At 41.1% G+C, this 21,990-nt stretch overlaps 1 protein-coding gene across 1 annotated transcript in view; it reads right to left on the bottom strand.

Moving 5' to 3' along the window:
- LOC106560828 (partitioning defective 6 homolog alpha) overlaps nucleotides 1–7,538 on the bottom strand; it is a 39,753-nt gene extending 32,215 nt beyond the window's left edge. The window contains exon 1 of the mRNA XM_014124171.3: nucleotides 6,951–7,538. Coding sequence (XP_013979646.1) covers nucleotides 6,951–7,046 — 96 coding nt within the window. The 5' untranslated portion in view covers nucleotides 7,047–7,538. The remainder of the gene's footprint in view (nucleotides 1–6,950) is intronic.
- Nucleotides 7,539–21,990: the final 14,452 nt, after the last annotated feature.

The following is a 21,990-nucleotide window of genomic DNA, read 5'->3' as shown; positions in this document are numbered from 1 at the left end:
TTGCAACCAAACTTTAACTTTCTGACTGATGTCTTGAGATGTTGCTCCAATATATCCACATAATTGTCCTCCCTCATGATGCCATCTATTTTGTGAAGTGCACCAGTCCCTCCTGCAGTAAAGCACCCCCACAACATGATGCTGCCACCCCCGTACTTCACGGTTGGGATGGTGTTGCGTTTATCAAAAAAATATGATCTTTGTCCCCATGTGCAGTTGCAAACCATAATCTGTCTTTTTTATGGCGGTTTTGGAGCAGTGGCTTCTTCCTTGCTGAGCGGCCTTTCAGGTTATGTCGATATAGGACTCGTTTTACTGTGGATATAGATACTTTTGTACCTGTTTCCTCCAGCATCGTCACAAGGTCCCTTGCTGTTGTTTTGGGATTGATATGCACTTTTCGCACCAAAGTACGTTCATCTCTAGGAGACAGAACGCGTCTACTTCCTGAGCGGTATGACGGCTCCATGGTGTTTATACATGTGGCCTATTCTTTCTACAGATGAACGTGGTACCTTCAGGCGTTTGGAAATTGCTCCCAAGGATGAACCAGACTTGTGGAGGTCTACAATTTTGGCTGATTTCTTTTGATTTTCCCATGATGTCAAACAAAGAGGCACTGAGTTTGAAGGCAGGCCTTGAAATACATCCACGGGTACACCTCCATTTGCCTCAAATTATGCCAATTAGCCTATCAGAAGCTTCTAAAGCCATGATATAATTTCCTGGAATTTTCCAAGCTGTTTAAAGGCACAGTCAACTTAGTGTATGTAAACTTCTGACCCACTGGAATTGTGATACAGTGAATTATAAGTGAAATAATCTGTCTGTAAACAATTATTGGAAAAATGACTTGTGTCATGCACAAAGTAGATGTCCTAACCGACTTGCCAAAACAAAAGTTTGTTAACAAGAAATTTGTGGATGTCCCGTGTGGCTCATTTGGTAGAGCATGGTGTTTGCAACACCAGGGTTGTGGGTTCGATTCCCACGGGGGAGCAGTATGGATTTTTTTTTTAATGAAATGTATGCATTCACTAATGTAAGTTGCTCTGGATAAGAGCGTCTGCTAAATGACTAAAATGTAATATAAATGGGGAGTGGTTGAAAAATGAGTTTTAATGACTCCAACCTAAGTCTATGTAAACTTCCGACTTCAACTGTAAATACTTGTCTATTTATGGAAACATTTCCCTGATTAACTCCTTAGTCATATCTCAGTTTACTCACTTACTTATGGCGCTGCCTTCTTCTGATGATCGCCATGTCTCATTTTCGATTAATTGTAAATTATACTTTTTTAAATGTCTCTCTCTTTTTCAAACAAGTATTGCGAGCTGACTACAATTTCAATTTCATCCCCCTGAAAAGATAGAGCAAATATTACAACAAATATTATGGCTGAACTCAAATGTGCTGGTTGATAAATACCTGAATTTATGGGAAAGATGTTTGAATAGGGTATTTTGTTTTTAAATGATATTGTAAATTGGAATGGTAGAGTTATGTCTCTCATGGAGTTATCAGAATTGTATCAGAAGGTCTGCTCAATCCAAGATCCAAAAAATGGAGGAGGCAGGTGGCAGCGGGAGGAGGTCGGGAACTGGTCTGTCTGCCCAATATAAAGGATCAAAACTGGCAGAGGAATAAAAATTGCATAAATAGTAAAGTACACCTGTTTCATTTCAGGACCAGGATTTTGACAGCTGTGCCATACAGATTGAAAAATAGTTGTGAAGAGATTTTTGATGTACCGATTCCATTGTACAGGGTGTATGAGCTGATATACACTACCTTTCAATTTCCTTGTTTTTGAAAGAAAAGCAAATTTTTGTCCAAATTGATCAGAAATACAGTGTAGACATTGTTAATGTTGTAAATGACTATTGTAGCTAGAAACGGCAGATTTTTTATGGAATATCAACATCAGTGTAGAGGCCCATTATCAGCAACCATCACTCTTGTGTTCCAATGGCACGTTGTGTTAGCTAATCCAAGATTATCAATTTAAAAGGCTAACTGATCATTAGAAAACCGTTTTGCAATTATGTTAGCACAGCTGAAAACTGTTGTACTGATTGAAGAAGCAATAAAATTGGCCTTCTTTAGACTAGTTGAGTATCTGGAGCATCAGCATTTGTGGGTTTGATTACAGGCTCAAAATGTCCAGAAAGAAATAACTTTCTTCTGAAACTCGTCAGAATTTTCTTGTTCTGAGAAATGAAGGCTATTCCATGCGAGAAATTCCATGCAACTCCAGTATGCTGGCCTTCTAGGCAGAGTTGCTAAGAAAAAGCCGTTTCTCAGACTGGTCAATAAGAAGAAAAGATTAAGATGGGCAAAAGAACACAGACAGAGGAACTCTGAAACTCTCAAAGATAAAAGTAAAAAGAAAAAATTGAAATAAAACATCACAAAAAGTAAGTTTGAATGACAATGAGGGGCAGTGTTGTTACAGTTAATGCTGGTTTGCCTGAGGCTGATACTGTGCAGGTGTTTGTACACATGCAATATACACACACGCTCATTCAAATGCACACATGTGCACATACACAGACATGTAAATAGTGCCATACATGCACTCAAACATATTCAGTTGGCCTTGCTGTTATGATTTTTGTTGTCCTTGATGCGTTTTGCTGTTTGATGACTAATGTGATGTAGTTGTTGAGCTGCTTCACTGCAAGTATGGGCTCCCGAATGGCGCAGTGGTCTAAGGCACCGCATCTCAGTGTCACTACAGATCCTGGTTCGATTCCAGGCTGCATTGGCTGTATTCCAGCTGTGATTGGTAGTCCCATAGGGGTTAGGGTTTGGCTGGGGTTGGCTATCATTGTAAATAAGAATTTGTTTGTAACTGACTTGCCAAATTTGTATTTTTCCTTTATTTAACTAGGCAAGTCAGTTAAGAACAAATTCTTATTTTCAATGATGGCCTAGGAACAGTTGTTCAGGGGCAGAACAACAGATTTGTACCTTGTCAGCTCAGGGATTCGATCTGCAAACCTTTCAGTTACTAGTCCAACGCTCTAACCACTAGGCTACGCTGCCGCCCCATAAAGGTTAAATAAGTATATTGTATGTTTTAAATATTCTATAAAAACATAAAAAACGATTAAAAAATATATATATAATTCACGGAACAGAACTACATTTTTCAGGGAACAGAATCAGAACCGGGAACAAAAGTGATCCATACTATTCCAAAACAGCACCTTTATTCTTAAAAGCATGGGAACCTGTTAATAATATTATTTTACTTTCCAGTCCTTTTTCCCATTCCCCCAAAAAATGCAACAAAGCGCCTATGCAAAGCCCTCACTCTGTCACTCAGAAAATCTTTGCCAGTGTGTGTGCGTGTGTGTGGGGCCAGGCTACCTGCCCCTCCCATAGGCTACCGTAGCCTACTGACGTTACAACTGTGATTCAGAAATTAAGGAAAGAGATTTTTTATTAGAAGGTTAAATATCTCTAACAGTTGTTTTATGCACGTGAGGTCAGAATGCACTCACTGTTCCAAAATGTGATTATTACGTAACAGGACAATTAACACGCTGTCTACTAATTATCTATAGGCTATGTTTCAACTTGTCCATTTCTAATTATTTTCTAACAAGTTGTATTTTCTAACAACAGTTTTAATGGAGGTGTGTTCCGCCTCCTCATTAATTCACATAGAAGTAGTCCATTTCAGCGTTGTGGACAATTTATGTTTGAGGCTTTACTGAGCCGGATAAACTTCTCTCTTTGAGGAGAACCCACAGCACTTCACTCATGTTTGCGCAGATCAAGTATGCATATATTTGCGCAGTTTTGCAAGAATTGTAATGTTCTTGCTGGCGCTCGCATTGCCTTCCTTGTTGTTTTCCTTACAAATAATAACTTTGGACATGTGTGCGTTCCTATCCATATTTTCTGTATATTGTGTTGTCATTTCTACTGTATGTATGAATGGAGCATAATTTATTTACAGTTTATTCACATTTTCAATTACTGGTGACAAATAATGCATTCCGATTATTGCGTATATTGTAATGGACACCTATGATGTGTGTAAAATACTTTTGAAGGTTGTACTGACGATAATGATATTTGCCAGCTATGTGTGGCGCCATGTTTGATGACATTATACAATGCATTCTGGGTGTCACATAATCTGTCAGACCAAAGATGTTATAATGAGGCGAAGGAATGGTTCACTCATCTTTCGGGTAAACTTACGGAAGTGAATGAAGGGAAGTGGATGATCGTAGACGACACACCCCCTTAAACATGCATACTATAAATAGACCAAACTCATCTTGCCTCCTCTTATTATCTTTGGTTGATGAGAAAAAAACAAGCATGGCGGCTACCCATCTACCCATAGTCTGATTACTTTCGATTTCTTGAAAATGTTTAGCTAATTCATATTGTAGTTTATGTCAACAGAGAGTTGTAAACATATGACCTTGTGTTACCTCAATCTTTCCTCAGTTAGGGCTAGAACAAATGTAGCCTACATTTTTCCAATTGGATGATTGTGTTATGGTGTAGCTACTTCTGTGAATGTCTGATCATTCCATCCTGAAATAAACTGGTCACATTCTGGACATAACTTTGTCAGGACTGTGTTTGTGCAAAATATTTATGTGAGAAAAAAAAGTGTGGCCAGCTCAAATGATGATTCTTGCTTCAATCAAAAATGGACGTTCTAAATAAGCATTCTAATCACACCGGTTTGATCATGCGCAACAGGGACCACTGTAGAATGATCACACCCGTTTGTTGGTACGTGTGAAAAGGTTATTAAGGATACTATAGGTATCAAGTTTAACATTGGATTTATTAACTACAAAAATGTGTTTTTATTTAAATTCTGGTGCCGCTCTGCACACACAAGCTTGCTAGCTAGCTTGGTCCAACTTTAAGACAACTCTCTGAAGGTCAAAGACATTCAAAGATCCTTCTTCGAAGCCGCTCCTCCGTAGGTATAATTCTGTGGGCCTAATTCAGATAATGCATGTCATAACAAGATGCCCAGCACTTCAAGCTGGCCTCGTCCTCCACCCTCTCTCTTCACACATGCAACATTTCAGTCGCATTTCGCACCCTACACCTGTCTGACATCTGTCCAATGCATGTGTAAACAATTATCGCTTGGCCACTCCATAGCAAGCTGCTCTATCCGCACTGATTGGTGAAGTCATTTAATATCGAGCTAAATGTAAAAAATGTATATAAAATTGAGTTTTAAAAAGGAACGATATAAACGTACTTTTTTTGTTCGAACCAGTTGAGAACTTTATTTTTCTGGTCGGAACAGAACAAAAAAAAAGTATGGTTCTGTTCAGAACGAAAACGATTGGAAAATAATTTTGATTATGATTAAATCCACTCTGCCTAAATATCACCTACATAGCAAGTGTGCAAGTAATCAAGTGAGAATAAGTCTGTGTGTGTATGAATATAGAAAGTGATGGTAAATGTGGGAGAAAACAAGTGCGTGGGTGATGGACAGATTAGTGTAGGGGATCCTATATCCTCTACCATCCCAGGGCTCCAATGAGCAGAACAACTTTGCTGAGTCATGAGTGTCTGTACTCGTTCGGAGAAGCAAGCCTCCTGTAGAACCGTGTGAAAGGCTGGAGTGTTTTCTATTAATTATTAATACATATACTCTCCCACCAAACACATAGCTATTAGAGAGAATAAGAAGAGACTGACAAAGAGAGAACCTGTTTGCCTTCGAGACATTGCCTTTGATACATTTTAAGACGCTGCGCTGCAGCTGAGACACATACTTGAGATACAAACATGATTAGAATAGAATACACTGTCAACAAGTTGTTCAAAATCACTGTTGAGGAGAGACAGAGAGTGAGGCAGTTGCACTGCACATTACACTGCACAGAGAATGCATGTATAGATATCTCCATTTAGAGTTAACACCACAATCCGTAGCATGTCAGAATTTGACATACACACTAGTATGGTGCATTCTGAGCTTACTAGATTGTTAAAGATTCTGACCTGTAGCGAACAACAATAGTAAAACATTGAAAAAGTAATAATCAGAGTCATTAACTCCATTTAAACACTTTCCATAAACGCAGTTACCATGTTTGCTCTTTGTGACAGAAGTCCATAGAGACCCCTGGGTTTTACTGAAAAACATCTGTATTGCCAGGACAGACAATGTGTGTTCGAAGTATTGTCATCGCTATTATTTTTATAAAAAGACACATTGACAGAGTATAATTGACAGACAGTTTATTTTAATGTGCTACACTGATGATGATGATAAAATAATAAACGAATAATCACCCTGTGTAGGCTGATACTGATAATACATATATCATTTATTGTCAATTGTCAATATTTTTTTTTACAGATAGGCTATGGCCTATGTGGTCTATTCATTTATGGTGAATCGGTGAATTCATTGGCAGTGAGCTTACTAAGCCATATGGTTTATCGCTACTAATACCATGTTTCATGCATAATTAATCAGCCAGGCCTAATGTTATAATTAACCGCGTACAGCTACGCTCTATTCTGCAGCATAACAGCGCGCTACATGCATCAAAGAAATTACAACAGGAACGGATAGTGCACTTTCATAGCCGAGAGCGACAATGCGAACTGTCATTGCTTCCTAGGCTACTACATATTGAAAGAGGCAGACTCGTTCCAAGCTGCTCCGTCTCAGAACGTCGTGGCGACAAAGGCACCAACATCAGTGTTTCCCGCTCTGATGATGATTAGTTACGTGGGGGATTCAAGAGCGGATAGCGCAATACAGACAGCGCAATACGGACAGATCCAATTTATACGGATTGATTTGGTTTAGCCCTGAGCACCGCAGGCGTTATCCATGCGCGTGCCTGATAAGGTAACCTAACAGCAAATAAACTGCGGTCCACGAGTTCCATTCCCATGAATGTGAAATTAATAAACCAGCCACTTACTTTGCTCTTGACCTCTACCACATTGTCGGTGTTTTTCAAGGGGGTCCTCTGGTACCTTGACATGTTAGCGCGTTGAACCCCAGCGGATAGGACCATCCACAGGCTTTCCTCGAAGCAGGTTTAAGCAGGCAGTCAGTCAGTCAGTCAGTCACTTCGGACCATCCACAGGCTTTCCTCGAAACAGGTTTAAGCAGGAAGTCAGTCACTTCGTCGTAAGCGCATTTACTCGCAGCACCATAGGGGCTGATAGACGCACAGGTACAGTGCTTAAACAGTCCTGGTTCTGTAGTAGGAATCAGATCTGTGATGGAAAACGTTGTCCTCGCGATGGGCAGAGCTACACTGCCTCAATAACAATGACGTCAGCTAGACACGCCGATTGAAGGCGGGGATGGGGTCGTGCGTGGGGTCAGCTGGAATGTTTCAGTCGGTGTTGACCAGGAGGCATAGAGCAGGTGAGACATGGTTCACTGACTCACATTTCTCCAATGAGTGTCAAAAGTAATTTTTAGGAAGTGACTAAGAACAGAATCCCTATTATTCAACTCAATTAATGTGATGATGTGATGATGAGATTTTCCCTGAGGTCATTCAATGACAAAACGGCCAAGGACAGGATTTTTACAAAATAAATATATACAAATAGAAAAAGTGGCAATGTGGTACTTAAACTATATAGGCCTACCCTTGCTTGTAATATTGGGAAATGGTCTTTGCTGCCACTGCAGTATTCTCACACTGTATACCATGGATAGAGGCTTGGCAAAAACATTTCTACATATGTGTTCTACATATGGATTTATCTCATCAGCGATGACCCCATGCATTGACATCCAGTTTCACCAGTCTCTCTCTCTTTTTCTCTGTCAATTCATTTAAGTATACTTTATTGACTTGGAAAGTAAACACGTACATTGTCAAAATAAACATAGCTACAATGATCAAAGATAGGAATATGGCTCACATCAACACCATTATCCCAGAAACCCTAGATACACTCCAATTTGCATACCGCCCTAACAGATCCACAGATGATGCAATCTCTATTGCACTCCACACTGCCCTTTCCCACCTGGACAAAAGGAACACCTATGTGAGAATGCTATTAATTGACTACAGCCCAGCATTCAACACCATAGTGCCCTCAAAGCTCATCAATAAGCTATGGACCCTGGGACTAAACACCTCCCTCTGCAACTGGATCCTGGACTTCCTGACGGGCCGCCTCCAGGTGGGAAGGGTAGGCAACAACACATCCGCCACGCTGATCCTCAACACAGAGGCCCCTCAGGAATGCGTGCTCAATCCCCTCCTGTACTCCCTGTTCACTCATGACTGCATGGCCAGGCACGACTCCAACACATCATTAAGTTTGCCGATGGCACAACAGTGGTAGACCTGATCACCGACAACAACAAGACAGCCTATAGGGAGGAGGTCAGAGACCTGGGAGTGTGGTGCCAGGACAACAACCTCTCCCTCAACATGATCAAGACTAGCCACCCTAGTCATAGACTATTCTCTCTGCTACCGCATGGCAAGCAATACCATAGCGCCAAGCCTAGGTCCAAGAGGCTTCTAACCCCCCCCTTTTACACCGCTGCTACTCTCTGTTGTTATCATCTATGCATAGTCACTTTTATAACTCTACCTACATGTACATATTACCTCAATTACCTCGACTAACCGGTGCCCCCGCACATTGACTCTGTACCGGTGCCCCCTGTATATAGTCTCGCTATTGTTATTTTACTGCTGCTCTTTAATTACTTGTTACTTTTATTTCTTATTCTTATTCATATTTTATTTTGTTATATTTTTTAAAACTGCATTGTTGGCTAGGGGCTCGTAAGTAAGCATTTCACTAATACAATTTGATTTGATTTGAATATACTAGACTGTTTGTAATTAAGCAATAATAATGATAGTGATACTCATTAACAGCAATTACAACAAATAATAATAAAGAATAGGAAAATATGAAAAACCACACTATACACTTCTCACTGGCTGTCCTTCATGTTGTGGCAGGTGGCCACAAATGTGGCTGCTAAAACACAGCATTTTGTTTTTTCACCAGGTATGTATTTAAGTTTGTCTTCATCATTTAGATATTCAAACTATTCATATTATTTTATAATTTTGGGGAAGAATGTATTTTTTATGTCAGAATATCTGTCACAGTTTGACAGAAAATGCAGCTCTGTCTCTATCTCTTCCTGGAGGAAGCCTGTCCTCTCTGTGCAGCCAAGTTTGCCTGTGACAACCGGTCTCTATGGCCAGACTGTGCTCACTAAGTCTGTACATAGTTAGTGTTTTCTTCAGTTTTCTGCCAGTTACAGTGGTCAGATAGTCTACCACCGTGTACTGTCTGTTTAGAGACAAATAGCATTGAAGTGTACTTAGATCTTTTGTGGTTTCTTTCCAATAGGTGATATATTTTTATTTTTTATTTATGATAATTTGGTTGGGCCAGATTTGCTGAGTAGTGTCCCGAGGTTTAGTTGGGTTGGTAGTCGTTAGTGAATTAAGCCTCAGGACCAGCTGGCGTAGATATGTAGTGGTGTAACGATGTTATATGATGTACTGTTTTATCTTTTGTTTTATGTGTAATATAAGTGCCTTGGTGTGGTTGGACCCCAGGAAGAGTAGCTTCTGCCTTGGCAGCAGCTAATGGGGATCCATAATAAATACAAATAAAAAATACAAATACAAATGGCAGGAGTTTTTAACTTGTTTTTAAATGATTATACAATTTGGTGGCTCTTTTTTGGATATTAATAAGAAGAGGGAATTGGCCTAATTCTTCTCTGCATGCGTTGTTTGGAGTTTTTCTCTGTACTCTGAGGATGCTCTTACAGAATTCCACATGCAGGGTTTCAATTGTGTGTTTGTTCATTTGTAAAAATTCTTGTTTTGTAAGCAGACCCCACACTTCGTTGCCATATAGTGCAGTTGGTTATATTATTAATTTGAATATTTTGACCTGAGATCCTAATTGGTTTGTCTAATTTGATAGATATTTTAATGACATAAATAGCCCTCCTTGTCTTTTAGTTCATTCACGGCCAGGTTGAATTTCCCTGTGGAGCTGATTTTTTTTTGTCCCAAATATGTCTAGGTGTGTGTTGGTTCTTACTAAACAAAAATATAAACAGAACATGTAAAGCGTTGGTCCTATGTTTCATGAGCTGAAATAAAAGATCCCAGACATTTTCCATACGCACAAAAAGCTTATTTCTCTCAGATGTTGTGCACACATTTGTTTACATTCCTATTAGTGAGCATTTCTCCTTTGCGAAGATAATCCATCCACCTGACAGGTGTGGCATCTCAATAAGCTGATTAAACAGCATGATCATTACACAGGTGCACCTTGTGCTGTTTTGTCACACATAACAATGCCATAGATGTCTGAAGTTTTATGCGACTTGCATTTTTGTTCAGTATATATCTAGATTGCCACACTTTTACTCCTACCCACATCTACATACTGTATTATCTTAATTACCTCAACTACCTTGTACACCTGCACATTGAGTCTGCTGACTGCAGGAATGTCCACCAGAGCTGTTGCCAAAGAAATTAATGTTCAAATAAATGTTCATTTCTCTACCATAAACTGCCTCCAATGTCGTTTTAGAGAATTTGGCAGTACGTCCAATCGGCCTCACAACCGCAGACCACATGTAACTACGCCAGCCCAGGCCCTCCATATCCAGCTTCTTCACCTGCGGTATCATCTGAGACCAGCAACCCGGACGGCTGATGAAACTGAGGAGTATTTCTGTCTAAAACTCATTCTGATTGGCTTGGCATGGCTCCCCAGTGGGTGGGCCTGGCTCCCAAGTGGGTGGGCCTATTCCCTCCCAGGTCCACCCATGGCTGCACCCCTGCCCAGTCATGTGTAATCCATAGATTAAGGCCTAATTAATTTGTTTCAATTGACTGATTTCCTTATATGAACTATAACTCAGTAAAATCGTTGAAATTGTTACATGTTGCGTTTACATTTTTGTTCAGTATATGAGTGGAGCCCAGTAAAAATGGATATTGGTTTCCCTGACATCTGGATCTTTTCTGGAATATCATCTTTTTGTCTTTTTGAGATTGACTGTCAGGGCCCATCTGACAGAACTGTTGCAGATTATCTAAATGTTGCTGTAACCTCTCTTTTGTGGGGGACAACACCAGGTTATCTGCATACAGGAGCCATTTTATTTCTGTATCGCTAGAGAGGCTGTTTATTGTTCTAGTGTTTTTGCCAATTACGGATAATCCTGAATCAATTATGAATAATGATGAGTGAGAAAGTTAGACGCACAAATATCATACCCCCCCCCCCCAAAAAAAAATTGCTAACCTCCGCTCCCTTTTTCACTTACTGTTATTCACGATTCATTCAGGACTATCTTTAATCATGGTAGCATCCACATGAATGTAGACGTGTTTAGAAAAGTATTCTATTCTTATTTACAATAAAAGTGACTCCAAAATGACACAATACATTATTTATCATTCATTTCTCTTGGGCACAAAATAATCTTGAACACAACCAAAATAAACAGCAAATGCATCCAACAATGTTGTGTAATCATTGCAATGTAATCATTGCATGCTAGGAATATGGGATCAAATACTTAACTTTTCGACTACTTAAATACACATATAAGTGCATTTGGCCCAATACCTTTGGTCCTCTAAATTGGGGGGACTATGTGCAAAAAGTGCTGTAATTTTGAAACGGTTCACCCGATATGGATCAAAACACCCTCAAATTAAAGCTGACTGTCTACAGTCGTGGCCAAAAGTTTTGAGAATGACACAAATATTTATTTTCATAAAGTCTGCTGCCTCAGTTTGTATGATGGCAATTTGCATATACTCCAGAATGTTATGAAGAGTGATCAGATGAATTGCAATTAATTGCAAAGTACCACTTTGCCATGCATATGAACTGAATCCCCAAAAACAGTTCCACTGCATTTCAGCCCTGCCACAAAAGGACCAGCTGACATCATGTCAGTGATTCTCTTGTTAACACAGGTGTGAGTGTTGACGAGGACAAGGCTGGAGATCACTCTGTCATGCTGATTGAGTTCGAATAACAGACTGGAAGCTTCAAAAGGAGGGTGGTGCTTGGAATCATTGTTCTTCTTCTGTTCAACCATGGTTACCTGCAAGGAAACACGTGCCGTCATCATTGATTTGCACAAAAAGGGCTTCACAGGCAAGGATATTGCTGCCAGTAAGATTGCACCTAAATCAACCATTTATCGGATCATCAAGAACTTGAAGGAGAGCGGTTCAATTGTTGTGAAGAAGGCTTCAGGGCGCCCAAGAAAGTCCAGCAAGTGCCAGGACCGTCTCCTAAAGTTGATTCAGCTGCGGGATCGGGGCACCACCAGTACAGAGCTTGCTCAGAAATGACAGCAGGCAGGTGTGAGTCCATCTGCACGTACAGTGAGGCAAAGACTTTTGGAGGATGGCCTGGTGTCAAGAAGGGCAGCAAAGAAGCCACTTCTCTCCAGGAAAAACATCAGGGACAGACTGATATTCTGCAAAAGGTACAGGAATTGGACTGCTGAGGACTGGGGTAAAGTCCTTTTCTCTGATGAATCCCCTTTCCGATTGTTTGGGGCATCTGGAAAAAATCTTGTCCGGAGAAGACAAGGTGAGCGCTACCATCAGTCCTGTGTCATGCCAACAGTAAAGCATGCTAAGACCATTCATGTGTGGGGTTGCTTCTCAGCCAAGGGAGTGGGCTCACTCACAATTTTGCCCAAGAACACAGCCATGAATAAAGAATGGTTCCAACACATCCTCCGAGAGAAACTTCTCCCAACCATCCAGGAACAGTTTGGTGATGAACAATGCCTTTTCCAGCATGATGGAGCACCTTGCCCTAAGGCAAAAGTGATAACTAAGTGGCTCGGGGAACAAAACATCGATATTTTGGATCCATGGACAGGAAACTCCCCAGACCTTAATTCCATTGAGAACTTGTGGTCAATCCTCAAGAGGCGGGTGGACAAACAAAAACCCACACATTCTGACAAACTCCAAGCATTGATTATGCAAGAATGGGCTGCCATCAGTCAGGATGTGGCCCAGAAGTTAATTGACAACATGCCAGGGCGGATTGCAGAGGTCTAAATATTGACTCTTTGCATCAACTTCATGTAATTGTCAATAAAAGCCTTTGACACTAATGAAATGCTTGTAATTATACTTCAGTATTCCATAGAAACATCTGACAAAAATATCTAAAGACATTGAAGCAGCAAACTTTGTAGAAATTAATATTTGTGTCATTCTCAAAACTTTTGGCCACGACTGTACTCCTTAGTTTTAGTTTGTTTTGTCTTTTTTGTTTTTCACACCAAAGAAAACAAGTGATAGACAACAAGACAGATAAAAACACATTTTAAAAAACAGGTCCGAGTGTGGTTGGAAGTCCAGCGGCTTATATGAAAACTACACCACAAAAAAACAATTTTCAATAAATAAGTGCAAAAAAAAATTGGTTTGTTTAAACATATAACAAAACCTACTAATTATAAATGTATAAATGAATTGATAAGTAATAACACAAAAAATAAAAATAATAATAATAATAGTCATTGTATCATTTCATTTCATGTGTCACTTTCCCAATACCTTTGGAGCTCAAAAAGACTCAAGTTGTTCCCCTGTTTTACTCTGCACCTTTGGGAAAATAAATGTGTATGTTCATTTCTGTGGTCTGTGTATTTTATCATTTCCTTTAATATTACGTCAGGACCACAAGCTTTTCTGAGTTGCAGGGCCTGTATTTTTCCCGATAGTTATTTTTGTGTTATTGGGGAATCCAACGGGTTCTGGTTGTCTTTAATGGCTGATTCAAGAATTGTACATTTTTCATAGATTTCTTTTTGTTTTGAATTTGAATGTTTTAATATTTCTTCAAAATGAGTGTTTCATAGGTCACCATTTTGGATTGCCAATTCTTCTCAGTGTGGTTTGTTTAAGCAGCAGTAGCGGTGCGTAGTTAAAATCACTGGGGAAGCCAAGCCAGGGGAAAAAAGCCATATTACAACCTACAGTACCAGTCAAAAGTATGGACACCCCTGTTCATTCAAGGGTTTTTCTTTATTTTTTATCATTTTCTACATTGTAGAATAATAGTGAAGACATCAAAACTATGAAATAACACATATGGAATCATGGAGTCACCAAAAAAGTGTTAAACAAATCAAAATATACTTTATATTTGAGAACCTTCAAAGTAGCCACCCTTTGCCTTGATGACAGCTTTGCACACGCTTGGCATTCTCTCAACCAGCTTCACCTGGAATGCTTTTCCAACAGTCTTGAAGGAGTTCCTACATATGACGAGCACATGTTTGCTGCTTTTCATTCACTCTTTAGTCCAACTCATCCCAAACCATCTCATTTGGGTTGAGGTCGGGTGAATGAGTAGGCCACGTCCTCTGATGCAGCACTCCTTTACTCTCCTTCTTGGTCAAATAGCCTTTACACAGCCTGGAGGTGTGTTGGGTGATTGTCCTGTTGAAAAACAAATGATAGTCCCACTAGGCGCAAACCAGATGGCATGGAGTATCGCTGCAGAATGCTGTGGTAGCCATGCTGGTTAAGTGTGCCTTAAATTTGAAATAAATCACAGACAGTGTCACCAGCTAAGCATACCCACACCATCACACCTCCTTCTTCATGCTTCATGGTGCGAACAACACATGCGGAGATCATCCGTTCACCTACTCTGTGTCTCATAAATACACAGCTGTTGGAACCAAAAATCTCAAATTTGGACTCATCAGACCAAAGAACAAACTTCCACCATTCTAATGTCCATTACTCGTGTTTCTTGGCCCAATCAAGTCTCTTCTTATTATTATTGGTGTCCTTTAGTAGTAGTTTCTTCTTATTGTAATTGGTGTCCTTTAGTAGTGGTTTTCTTTTCTTTCAAGTTCTTGAAATTTTCCGGATTGACTGACCTTCATGTTTTAAAGACAGTCATTTCTTTACTTATTTGAGCTGTTCTTGCCATAATATGGACTTGGTCTTTTACCAAATAGGGCTATCTTCTCTATGCCACCCCGACCTTGTCACAACACAACTGATTGTCTCAAAACCATTAATTAAAGAAATTCCACAAATTCCCTTTTAAAAAGGAACACCTGTTAATTAAAATGCATTCCAGGTGACTACCTCATGAAGCTGGTTGAGAGAATGCCAAGAGTGTGTAAAGCTGTCATCAAGACAAAGGGTGGCTACTTTGAAGAATCTTGAAGAATTAAATTTGTTTAACACTTTTTTTGGTTACTACATTATTCCATATATGTTATTTCATAGTTTTGATATCTTCACTATTGTACAAACTAGAAACTACAATATAGAAAAATAGTAAAAATAAAGAAAAACCCTTAAATGAGTAGGTGTGTCCAGACTTTTGACTGGTACTGTATGAGTTGTGATAATTGTGTTGTTTGTTCTATAACCTGGTAGTTCATATTCCTTGACAACATGATATATAGGCCTAAGGCCGAGGCAATAAGAAAACAAAGTGGGCAGAATAAATTCAACCACACCATTGTTTCATCACAAAACCCGAGAGCAACATCTGTCCGGTGTAGTCCACAAAACGTATTACAAACAGTTACAACACTTACAGCATGGTCAAGCAAGTTAATGTTACTGACATTTTCGAGCTACTAGACAACTATTGGTTTAGAACCACAGAGAGTTAAAGATGCAAATAAAACACTCTGCTTCCACTATTCCAGCACTATTCCAACTTCAACATTTCAACATCATTTAATTACCTATGCTTAGACTAATACAGTAACAACTGAAAGATACCAAAAAGGATTTAGTCTTACCAACGTAAGCTAAATATGATGTGGCTGTCCCTGTTAGCTACAGATTTCTCTGTGTGTGTGTGTGCAAGTAGAAAAAACATGTTGACTCACCCTACAGTACTTGTAGAGAAACGCCAATACCACCCTCCTCTTTCATGGTGCTTAAATGTTCTACGACTCTTTCACACAGTACACACTTTTAGTTTTTGTTGTCCTAGGCTACCTGACTTAAATGCTTGCTCGCTATCCTAACTTCCTTTTATGGGCAGTGATGCGCCAGGCTATTAGCCTCCTACATCTAGTTACATGTTGAACTTCCATACTCTCAGGCCAGGGGCACAATGTATGAATTCATGGTTGGATAGAATCACTGTTATAATCATTGGCCAGTACAGAGAATTAAGTTTAAAAAAGTCCTAATCCCTATCTCCATCCATGGCTGATTTAGAGATGCAACAATTCTAGTTTTTTTCCGTCAATGACGTTTGGCTTCAGATGTGATGTGATTGGTGTGAAACCACCAGGACCATTCACAGCTGAGCTCACTCAGTTTAGCTCAATGTTGATTGGCTATTATTTTATCCTTTTTTTGTCAAGGGAGGCCAAATGCTCGCCGTCTTCCTTTGCATTCATTGCTATAGGGCGACAACACTGTCCTTCTCTTTTGGACCAGACAGCATCAGATAGATTGTCTACACATACTGAGACAAAGGGTGCGCTGTTCCGTTTGTTCGGATGCTTTCTCCGGTGAGAAACATTCAGCCTCTTGCGAATTGAAGGACATTTATGAAACACAGAGAGACAGAATACATGATGATTAATGACCCATGGTGTAATTCTTGCATCTCAAGTTGTTTTGTTCACCCGACTTAGAATACCTCACAATTAAATGCCGACCATATTATCTCCCAAGAGAATTCTCATCCGTCATCGCCACGGCCGTTTACATCCCACCTCAAGCTGAAACCTCGACGGCCCTCAAAGAACTTCACTGGACTTTATGCAAACTGGAAACCACATATCCTGAGACTGCATTTATTGTAGCTGGAGATTTTAACAAAGCAAATCTGAGGACTAGGCTGCCAAAACTCTATCAACATATTGACTGTCCTACTTGCGCTACTAAGACTCTCGACCATTGCTATTCAAACTTCCGGGATGCTTACAAGGCCCTCCCCCGCCCACCTTTCGGCAAATCTGACCACGACGCCATCTTACTCCTCAACATCCTATAGGCAGAAACTCAAACAGGAAGTACCCGTGCTTCGTACAATTCAACGCTGGTCTGACCAATCGGAATCCACGCTTCAGGATTGTTTTGATCACGTGGACTGGGATATGTTTTGGGTAGCGTGCGAAAATAGTCTAGACACATGCACGGATACGGTGACGGAGTTCATAAGGAAGTGTTTAGGAGATGTAGTACCTACTGTGACTATTATAACCTACCCTAACCAGAAACCGTGGATAGATGGTATGATTCGCACAAAACTGAAAGTGCAAACCATCGCATTAAACAATGGCAAGGGAACTGGTAATATGGCAGAACATAAACGGTGTAGTTATTCACTCCGTAAGGCAATCAAACAAGCTAAACGTCAGAATAGCGATAAAGTGGAGTCGCAATTCAACGGCTCAGACACGGGACATATGTGGCAGGGACTACAGACAATCATGGACTACAAAAGGAAAACCAGCCACATCGCTGAGACCGACGTCTTGCTTCCGGACAGGCTAAACACATTCTGCACACTTTGAGGATAACACAGTGCCACCGACACGGCCTGCTACCAAGGACTGTGGGCTCTCCATCTCCATGGCTGACGTGAGTTTACCCTCACGTGTTTACCCTCACAAGGCTGCCGGTCCAGACTGCATCCCTAGCCGCATCCAGTGGTGTGGGGGCTGTGCTTTGGCAAAGTGGGTGGGGTTATATCCTACCTGTTTGGCCCTGTCCGGGGGTTTCATCGGATGGGGCCACAGTGTCTCCTGACCCCTCCTGTCTCAGCCTCCAGTATTTATGCTGCAGTAGTTTATGTGTCAGGGGCTAGGGTCAGTCTGTCACATCTGGAGTATTTCTCTTGTCTTTTCCGGTGTCCTGTGTGAATTTAAATATGCTCTCTCTAATTCTCTCTTTCTCTCTTTCTTTCTTTCTCTCTCTCGGAGGACCTGAGCCCTACCATGCCTCAGGACTACCTGGCTTGATGACTCCTTGCTGTCCCCAGTCCACCTGGCCGTGCTGCTGCTCCAGTTCCAACTGTTCTGCCTGTGGCTATGGAACCCTGACCTGTAAACCGGACGTGCAACCTGTCCCAGACCTGCTGTCCCAGACCTGCTGGAACCCTGACCTGTTCACCAGACGTGCTACCTGTCCCAGACCTGCTGTTTTCAACTCTCTAGAGACAGCAGGAGCGGTAGAGATACTCTCAAAGATAGGCTATGAAAAAGCCAACTGACACTTTCTCTTGTGTTACTGACTTTTTGCACCCTCGACAACTACTATGATTATTATTATTTGACCATGCTGGTCATTTATGAACATTTGAACATCTTGGCCATGTGCTGTTATAATCTCCACCCGGCACAGCCAGAAGAGGACTGGCCACCCCTCATAGCCTGGTTCCTCTCTAGGTTTCTTCCTAGGTTTTGGCCTTTCTAGGGAGTTTTTCCTAGCCACCGTGCTTCTACACCTGCATTGCTTGCTGTTTGGGGTTTTAGGCTGGGTTTCTGTACAGCACTTTGAGATATCAGCTGATGTAAGAAGGGCTTTATAAATACATTTGATTTGATTGATTTGATTTGATCCTCAGAGCATGCGCAGGCCAGCTGGTTGGTGTGTTTATGGGCGTATTCAATCTCTCCCTATCCCAGTCTGCTGTCCCCACATGTTTCACGATGGCCACCATTGTTGCTGTACCCAAGAAGGCAAAGGTAACTGAACTTAATGACGATCGCCCCGTAGAACTCACCTCTGTCACCATGAAGTGCTTTGAGAGACTAGTCAAGGATCATATCACCTCTACCTTACCTGCCACCCTAGACCCACTTCAATTTGCTTCCCACCCCAATAGATCCACAGACGATGCAAACGCCATCACTCTGCACACTGCCCTATCCCATCTGGACAAGAGGAATACCTATGTAAGAATGCTGTTTATTGACTCTAGCTCAGCATTCAACACCATAGTACCCTCCAAGCTCATCATTAAGCTTGAGGCCCTGGGTCTGAACCCCGCCCTGTGAAACTGAGCCCGCAGGTGTTAAAGGTAGGAAACATCACCTCCACTCCGCTGATCCTCAACACTGGGGCCCCATAAGGGTGCGTGCTCAGCCCCCTCCTGTACACCCTGTTCACCAATGACTGCGTGGCCAAGCACGCCTCCAACTCAATCAACAAGTTTGCAAACGACACAACAGTAGTGGGCTTGATTATCAACAATGATGAGACAGCATACAGGGAGGAGGTGAGGGCTCTGGGAGTGTGGTGCCTAGAAAACAACCTCTCACTCAATGTCAACAAAACAAAGGAGATGATCGTGGAATTCAGGAAACAGCAGGGGGTGCACACCCCTATCTACATCGACGGGACCACAGTGGAGGAGGTGGAAATCTTCAAGTTCCTTAGCTTACACATCACTGACAAACTGTAATGAACCACTCACACAGACAGTGTGGTGAAGAAGGTGCAACAGAGCCTATTCAACCTCAGGAGGCTAAAGAAATGTAGCTTGTCACCTAAAACCCTCACACATTTTTACAGATGCACAATTGAAACCATCCTGTCGAGCTGTATCACCGCCTGGTACTGCAACTGCATTGCCCGCAAACGCAAGGCTCTCCAGAGGGTGGTGCGGTCTGCCCAACGCATTACCGGGGTCAAACTACCCACCCTCCAGGAACATACAGCACCCGATGTCACAGGAAGGCCAAAAAGATCATCAAGGACATCAACCACCCGAGCCACTGCCTGTTCACCCCGTTACCATCCAGAAGGCGAGGTCAGTACAGGTGCATCAAAGCTGGGACCGAGAGACTGAAAAACAGCTTCTATCTCAAGGCCATCAGACTGTTAAACAGCCATCACTAGCACGTTAGAGGCTGCTGCCTATAGGCATAGGCTAGGAATCACTGGTCACTTTAAGGAATGGAACACTAGTCACTTTAATAATGTTTACATATCTGGAATTACTCATCTGATATGTATATACTGCATTCTATACTATTCTACGGTATCTTAGTCACTTAATAATGTTTACATATCTTGCATTACTCATCTCATCTGTATATACTGCTTTTCTATACAATTCTACTGTGTCTAAGTCCGTTCCGCTCTGACATTGTTCGTCCATATGTATATAGTCTTAATTCATTCCAACTTAGATTTGTGTGTTTTGGGTATATGTTGTGTAATTTGTTAGATATTACTTGTTAGATATTACTGCACTGTCGGAACTAGAGGCACAAGCATTTCGCTACACCCACAATAACATCTGCTAATCACGTGTATGTGGCCAATAAAATTATATTTTGATTTGATTTCATACGTTATTTAGTATGTTTTTGTAGTGTATTTTATTGGTACATGTTGGAGGGAAGCCTGGCTTCCCTTGGCAACCATGAATACACGCCACTGATAGGCAGTTTCAATTTTCCCCAAAGTTTTTTTTATCAATGGATACCTCAATTTCAAGTTGGTGTATAATATGTTGCTCTTTTTTTCTGAGAGTATGTTTGTATTCTTTTAGGGTTTCCCAATACTGAAGGCGCAGATCCTGGTTGTCTGGTTGTCTATGTTTTTGGTTGGATAGATACTTACGTATTTTATCTTACGCATTTGCAATCACAATCAAACCATTTTTCATCATTTGTCTTTTTTGGATTGGATAACGATGCCAATTTGTCAAACATTTTGTTTATGTTTTGTACAGGCAAATTTACACCTTCCTTATTGTGATTATATGTGTTGGTCAGAAAGTTGTCTAGGAGAGATTATATTTTTGGATTGCTAATTGCTGTAATTTTGCTATGCTCTGATAGTGGTGTTAGTGGGCTGACTGTGAATGCTCTGAAAGACACTGGACCTAATTCTGTGATGACATAATCTACAGTACTACTGCCAAGAGGTGAGCTATCTGTATGTCTCTCAAAAGATTCCCCTTGTAGCCTTCCATTGACTATGTACAGACCCAGCGTTCAACAGAACTGCAGTAGTTGGTTCCCATTTCTGTTGTTTTTTAGCAAAGTTATTTCTGGGGGGACATGAGGGCAGAGGAATGCTGATGTTTGTAGGTTTGTGTTTGTCTCCCTGTGTGCTAATGGTATCTGATTCTTCTCTAGTCCTAGCATTAAGATCCCCACAGATCAGAACATTTCCTTGGGCCTGGAAATGATTGATCTTCTCTTCTAGAATGGAGAAGCTCTCTTCCTTGGAGTAAGGAGAATCTCCTATATCTCTAATAAAACATGGGATCTTGCTCTTAAGATCAAGAGCAGAAGTACTTCAGACATTGAATGTTCCAATGTTCTCTCTCTCTCTCTCCTCTCTCTCTCTCTCTCTCTCTCTCTCAGTCTGAGCACTGACACTCCAGCTTTATCCTCCACTCAATAAGGTGTAGTACCATGACCTAGTGTAATCAGTACCACTCTGTGTGTGTCTCTGACAAAGGAACATGGTTTTGGTATGGCATGGCCTCTACTAAATTATGTAAATCCCTCAAAGCTTTACAGATTAGGATACTAAGGATTAGATTGTTCATTTTGTGCATAGCTAATGCAATAATTAATTAAGAAGATGTTTGTGATTGAACCTTCTCTGATTCACGCCTGTATTTTGTACCATCTGTCTCTTCATTCACAGTTCAACCTGCTCAGACTGGGACAATGACAACATCCTGACTGAAAGCTGACAGGGTAACCATCAATGTGATCCACCCGACCAAATCTGTAGAAGCACACTCATATGCAGTAGTGTGGAGCTCTGCCCCCCTTCACCCCCTCCACTGGTCCCACAGTGTCTCAGATGATAGAGAGAGCAGGAATGCAGGACTGAAGAGAGACAATAATCCTGCAACCTCAGTGGATGCTGCTCAACGCCCGCCAGTGCTTTGATCTTCACACTGCTGCCAAGGGGGCCAAGCAATTTCCTGAGCTCTTCTCAGAGGAAGCTTCCTGTAAATGCA

The sequence above is a fragment of the Salmo salar genome, chromosome 10, assembly GCF_965601325.2.
Source record: "Salmo salar chromosome 10, fSalSal1, whole genome shotgun sequence".
NCBI lineage: Eukaryota > Metazoa > Chordata > Actinopteri > Salmoniformes > Salmonidae > Salmo > Salmo salar.
The sequence above is the reverse complement of the archived record's forward strand: the minus strand, read 5'-3'. Positions and strand labels throughout refer to the sequence as shown.